This window comes from Pezoporus occidentalis, unplaced genomic scaffold (assembly GCF_034315485.1).
Source record: "Pezoporus occidentalis ecotype Australia unplaced genomic scaffold, CSIRO_AGI_Poc_V1 ctg83, whole genome shotgun sequence".
Lineage (NCBI taxonomy): Eukaryota > Metazoa > Chordata > Aves > Psittaciformes > Psittacidae > Pezoporus > Pezoporus occidentalis.
In genome coordinates, this window is record NW_026916192.1 from 3,203,497 (window position 1) to 3,209,715 (window position 6,219).

Sequence of the window (6,219 nt, forward strand, 5' to 3'; positions counted from 1 at the left end):
GAGGAAAGCTTCTTTCCAAATACAAGGATGCAGTTCCATGGCAGCCTGAGCCAATTTAAGCCATGCCTACTACTTTTCTCTGCCTTTTCTCATTCTCTTTCTTTGTGATGTCTTTGTGCTAGCACAGGCACTTTAGCAACTCAGTAGTGGGCCAGTTCAGAGTGCTAATCGAAAACTAATTCTAAACACTGATTCCAGTGCTGGTAAGTGATGAATTGGGAATGAGCAGCAGGATAGGATTGTCAGGAACATGGCAATCAGTATTTACGTTTGAAAAAGCTGCTGTGAAACTGACTCTGAATGGAGGTTTTCATGAAGAAACAAGTATAAAAATGTGCTCTGTCATTACAAAGATTTTTTTTTAAGACTTCCAGTAAATATTTAAAATTCATAATCTTACTAATGCTAATAAAAGTAGTACATGCTCTGTGATCTTTATAGGAGTTTATTCACTGTTACTTCAAAGTAAACCTAAAGCATTGTTAACAGCTTGGATGCCACAGCTCTAACAAGTAAAATGCCACATTAAAATGTTCGCGCTTTACCAAAATTAGTGTGGATTTTTTAAAGCATGAATGTTTAACAGTCCAGCAGTCCACCCTGGAATGTTTCCTTAGGGATGCAAATGGATCTGTGTGCCTAGCTGTTATTTCATAGTGTCAGTCAGAGGGCTCACGTGGCCACTTCAGATCCTTGAAAAAGGACCCTTTGCAGCTTCGGATTTGAAAACCATGTTCAAGTTGCAACTCTGGCACAGCTGATCTCCAACCAATAAACCGCTGGGTAGTCTTAGGTACTGGAGGAGATGGAAGCACCTAAAATAAAAGTAACATGTAGAATTCAATGATTAAAAGGATTTTGATTGTAGTTTCTCTCATGCAACATCCTCTTTTGTACTGTAGTGTGGAGGGAAATGAAAACTTATGAAAAATAGTGCTTTTAAATGCAATTTGCTGAATTAAATATATTGAGCACACACTGACATCAGTGTTAAGAAATAAGAACTTTGAAAGATAGCCCAGTTGCAAGCAAGTTTGATTTATAATACATGATAGTTTATAATTTAGAAAGTAATTAGAATAATTTAGGTTGCCTTCTATAGCAAGGCACAGGGAAAGAGAGGAGTAAACCTGCCAAATTCCAATGAACTAACTAACTTTCATTTACCACCCTTCAGAAAAAAACAGTCTTTTAGTGCCTAAACTGGTACGTTTAACAGGAAATCAAAACCCAAAATATTATTTAGTATTGTATGTTAGCATACTTAAGTTTTATTCCATATCTTTCTAAAGGCTTTACTGGCTTTATGTTATTAGAAGAATCCTATCTTCAGCTTTAAGTTTTTTCTTTAAATAATAATAATACTTTAAAACTAGTTAACTTCTATGGGAGAAATAGCATTTTATACTTCCTGTAATGTATCTGGTAGCAATGCAGAGATGGAATAATAGTTTTGTGGCCAAATGCTAAAGATACTACTGACCAAGCTGCCTTTTGCATCAAGAACTACTTACTCATTCCACCTTCTTTCTACTTTAAAGGATGGGTAAGCATCAAATTAATCTGCAACTAATCTAGCTAAAAAGGAAACAAAACAAAAGCCAACCGACTCTGTTCACTGACTGCTGTGCTTACTTTGGCTGAATCATCTCAATTGGGCACATTATATCATTTTAGCATCTGGGGACTTAAAGAAACACACAGCAAGAGAACAATGTTTCAGTTCTCTTGCCAGAGTTGCTTCACTTTGTTCTTTGGCCAAGATTAGAAAATGTTTATGATATTTAGGTGGAGCAGTTCCTCTGAAAAGATAATTTTTATGGCCAAAAGTGCCACCCACTGAGCAGGATAATGAAGGAAACCATGTCCCACTTGCAGTCTGGGGGAAAGGACTATGAAAAAGCAATTATTAATCTAACCTAGAGAGAAGAACAGATATGATGACTGTTACCATGAAGGTAATTGTTCGAAGAGACACACAGTTCTGTATAAGGACCATGAAGGTAAATGTGCGAAGAGACACATAGTTCTGTATAAGGACTTGGAAAACTTCTCTCTGAATATGTAAGGGGGACCTAAACCACAAGTAATCTATCTTCCTTAGCAAATAATGACTCTGAGGTGAGATGGAAGCTACGATCCTTGTTCAGTATGCACTAGGCTATGCATGCTACTTCAGCAGCTGATAGCTGTCTGCATGATTTGCTAACACACACATACACCCTCACTGTGCTGAAGCAGAGGTAAACTTGACTGAAATTGGAGTCTTGAGACAAAACTGAAGAACAAGTAGCACTAATGGCAAAAATGCTGCTATTTAATTTCTCTGCCACACTCAGCACTAACTCTTTCGTTTCGATTTAATCTCAGTAAAAGCTTTTACTACTTCCTCGCTTTATTTCCCCACCCTTGGAATCCTTTGAAAGAAAGCTAGTTCAGCAAGTAGGAATTTCCAATCTCTTCTGTTTCCTTAATCTACTCTAAGTGGACTAACCTTCCTTTTTGTTAGCATATTCTGCTTCCCCTTTTATGAATATGGTCCTCTCTCAATGTCACTGATTTAGCTGCCTGTGTAGTTACACTACTCACTGGTGATTCTGACACATTGTAAGTCGAATGATCAGTCACATTCCACTCTCATTTCCAGCTGTTTGACAACTTTTAGACTGAATATGTGAATATAACTCACATAATATAAAATCAGATAGTTATTAACTGGCCCATTAGAACTGGCTTCTTACTAATTTTTGCTACTAAAGAGGACAGTGGCATTATCTCTGACAAAAAGAAGACTGTCTTAAAGCCAGAAAAATGGCTGCATCTTAACCAATAGTTAAAACTGAGTTAGGTTTTGGTAAGACTTGAAGTAATACAGATGTATATATCTAAGCAATGGCTTGTCAGCAGCCATAAACAGCTCTGTGATCACCATTCTGCACTGAGCTGCACTGTTGTGATACTAGATGGAGTGTATGGGGGAGGTGCTTTACAGAAAGATGATTATATACAGTGATTTATGTACAGTGAAAGCTCTGTGAACTAACAGCCATATCCAAAGGGCAATTCCTTGTCTTAAATGAATGCTTTTAAATCATTGCTCAGATTGCAAATACAATTTACTTTGACCTTTAGTTAAAGGCCCACTTCTACAAGACAACTGATTTTAGAGCTTGTGTGTTTTCTTAAGACAGGTACTGCTGCATGGCAATTTTAAAATCTAATTTTCTAACCTTAATGTATTTCTCCACAGGTGTCACAGGTCGAACCTGCAGATGTTCTGGAAGCTCTATCTTGGGGCTTGTATTTTCTTCCTTTTTATGGTGAATCAACTAAAACCAAACCATCAATGTTAAATGTTGGAATTTGTCTTTTGAAATATGCTGTAATATCTGATATTGACACCATTCTCCTCACTGTTGCATCTCAATTTCCTGTTCTTTCCATGTAAAACAGGGCTACTTATTGTAGTGCTTTGGAAACTATTGTAATTTTTTTTTTTTTTTTTGGTTTCAGAAAGTGATATAATTCTGAATTTCAGATGAAAGGCTAAATATTGCTGACTGATTCCAACTCTCTTAACTACATCACTGCCCCAAAAGGGCTAGAAAGGTACCTTCACACGTATCTTATATGACCACAAAACAAAGATTGACAAATGCTAAATACATATGTTCACCAATAGTAACAATAGTAACAAACAAAAGTTTGTCAACTTTTCAGCTGTAGCCTGTGCAAAAGAGATGTGCATGATGGATATTGAAGCCTAAAGGGCCAAAGTTTTCCAAGATGTTAACTTGGATGCCTATAGGAATTTTCAAACACTCCTAGGACAGGTTAAGTACTTCTAGCGCCATGGAAAATACATTTATAATTATTCGGGGGCTGCACCAACCCTGTTCTTTAGCAATGAAATACTGTGATTCCAAATGTACATTATGTTCTACTATATTCTAGTATCTAAACAGCACTGAGAATAGACATCTCTCCAAGTATTTTCTTGTAAATTCCCCCACTGAAAATTTCATTAGCTAGAACCTTCTCCCTTAGACTTTTAAGCTACCATATGGATAGACAAAGGGGAAATATTTTCCTGTCAGTGTGCCTCTAGTCCTCGTTAACACTATTGGAAGTCATGCTTCTCAAGAGAAATATATCAAAATATGCACAGCATATAAATTACGGATTTTATTCAGAGGAAAAGTGAAACTTTGAATCCATCTTAAGAGTAGTGCACTTGTTACCTCGGAACTTGGCTTAGTAAAGCACACTCAGTGCTTTCCTAGTCACTTGTGTTCTCATAATTTACGTCTACATCAATTTGCATGCAATTTCATGTGTTTCTTGTAGGCCATTCATTTTTACCTCGTCAACAGGTGTTTTCAAGAATCCCCATTTGTGAGACCATTTTTTTGCAGCCTCTAGTTCAGTTTCAATGTATTTTTTCCTGAAACAGAGAAATATTTAAATTACTTTGAAAACTTCCATTAAAATAAAAGGAAAAATGCAAACCCAACTACTACTGTCGCAAGGCACGACACTTCAGCATGAAGCTTGAGACCTTTCCCCCATAATCATCAAGTCTATGCATGAGTTAACAGCTTTCTGACTTGGAAGTAATGGGGAAATTAAACAGTAGGTATGAAAGCACTTGCAAATTACGTTCCTGTTGGGAAGTGGAGGAGGTCAAAGGTGCTATGACACACACGGAAAGTGAGTATCCGTGCCCCTCCATACATCCTCTCGGTTTTACTGACCGATGAAGGGCCCCTTGCCCGGGCCCACTGTCCCTCCTCACCCGGCGGGAAGCACTGCAAGCCCGCGGCCATCACTCGCTTCGCCGGTTCAACCCGGGCTACGCCATTCAGGGGGCTGAACCCCCGGGCGTTGCGCACCTGGCGTCCTGCGGGTGAGCCCACGCACCGCGCGGACGGACACACGCGAAGGGTGTGCAAATTCCCTCAGCCTCCGCCCGCCTGCGAGCGGCACCTCCCCCGGGCGGGAGGGGAGCGGAGCCCCGGGGCCGTTACCAGCAGCTGTCCTGCTCTGTCTTGTTGCGCGACTTCGCCAGGTCGCTGCGGCTCTGCGCCATACCCGCGGCACGGAGCGGCCCGGCCGGGTCCTGCGGGTCGGGCGTTGCTGGGCAACGCAGCAGGGGGCAGTGCTCGTGCCGGCGGCCGTTGCAAAAGGGCGGGAAGGGCCGTTGGTGCTCTGAGGCGATGGTTTGCCCCAACCGCCCCTTCCGTTTGGCGCGGTGTCGGCCCGGAGCCCGCGGCTCTCAGGTGAGCGGCTGAGCCCGCCCCCCGGGGGTTCTGGTGTCCCGGAGGAAATCAGTCTATGCTCTGTGGTGTGTTTGGTTTTAAAATGCTTTTCAGTAGGAAACCGTTTGGAGTCACCGTCCTGGAAGGGCTCACAAATGTGTAGATGAGGTCCGCAGTGACACGGGTTAGTGGTGGCCTCTGCAGTGCTGGGGAGCGGTTGGACTGGGTGATGTTAAAGGTCTTTTCCACCCCGGTTGATTTTATGATTCAGTGATTAAGCAGGTGAAAAGCTGGTATCTTGCTTGAGGAGTTAGCTGAGTTTCAAGGGAGAGATGTTCTCTAAACTTCACAGCTTACTGATTAGCCAGGCTCCCCTTGGCAGAAAACAAGTATTTGGACACCTTTTGGGATACTGAGTTGTTAGGAGTCTTTTTTTAAACCTGGACAAGGGACAATGCTACAGCCAAAAACTAGTAGTGTATTTAATTGTTTGTAATGGACATGAGAAATGGTTGAAGGATGATGAGTCCCTATCTTTATAGGGATCTGCTTGTTAACATGTCCAAAGCTCAGACTGCATGTGCTATGGTGGGTGTTTGCTTCTATTCCCTACTTTTTTTACCCTGCTATCTCCACTCCCTAGTTTCTCTCATTATACACCAAAATTGCCTTTTGGTAATTGTAGTGGGAAATACCATCAGTATTGTGACATACAGTGTTTTTGTGATCTCTTTTTTTCTGTCAGATGTTGTCCTTCATAAGCTCTATGCTAATATTAGAAGTTCTGGGAAAGACCTCAACATACTTCAAGGGTTACATGTGAGAACCCAAAAAATACTTAGAGTCTGTAATAAGTTCTCTATGCTCCAATATATTAATATTTTTGGCTTTCTATCACTTTTTTTTTTTTTGTAATTTTATTTTCTTGCAGTTGCTTTGTAAAACATTCCAACAATCAATG

The 6,219-nt window shown here is 40.6% G+C and overlaps 1 protein-coding gene and 1 long non-coding RNA gene across 2 annotated transcripts; one reads left to right on the forward strand and one right to left on the reverse strand.

Moving 5' to 3' along the window:
• Window positions 1-427: 427 nt before the first annotated feature.
• CIMIP1 (ciliary microtubule inner protein 1) lies at window positions 428-5,097 on the reverse strand. The gene is made up of 4 exons (XM_062604080.1): window positions 5,028-5,097; window positions 4,363-4,444; window positions 3,231-3,329; window positions 428-815 (listed from the first exon to the last, which is right to left on the reverse strand). Exons 1-4 carry the CDS (start codon window positions 5,087-5,089, stop codon window positions 660-662), a joined length of 399 nt encoding a protein of 132 aa, XP_062460064.1. The 5' UTR covers window positions 5,090-5,097; the 3' UTR covers window positions 428-659.
• On the forward strand, window positions 814-3,688 carry LOC134156211 (uncharacterized). Its single transcript, XR_009961855.1, has 2 exons — window positions 814-1,958; window positions 2,004-3,688. It is a non-coding gene; the product is annotated as an uncharacterized LOC134156211 (long non-coding RNA).
• Window positions 5,098-6,219: the final 1,122 nt, after the last annotated feature.

What these genes read in the sequence shown, in the direction of transcription:
- CIMIP1 (XM_062604080.1), bottom strand. Translation starts at nt 5,089, where the DNA reads ATGGCGCAGAGCCGCAGCGACCTGGCGAAGTCGCGCAACAAGACAGAG. An exon ending in TGAAAACACCTGTTGACGAG is followed by an intron (nt 3,330 to 4,362) that starts GTAAAAATGAAT and finishes GTTTGGTTTTAG; the next exon opens with TTGATTCACCATAAAAAGGA. An exon ending in CTGTGGAGAAATACATTAAG is followed by an intron (nt 816 to 3,230) that starts GTTAGAAAATTA and finishes CTTTTATTTTAG; the next exon opens with GTGCTTCCATCTCCTCCAGT.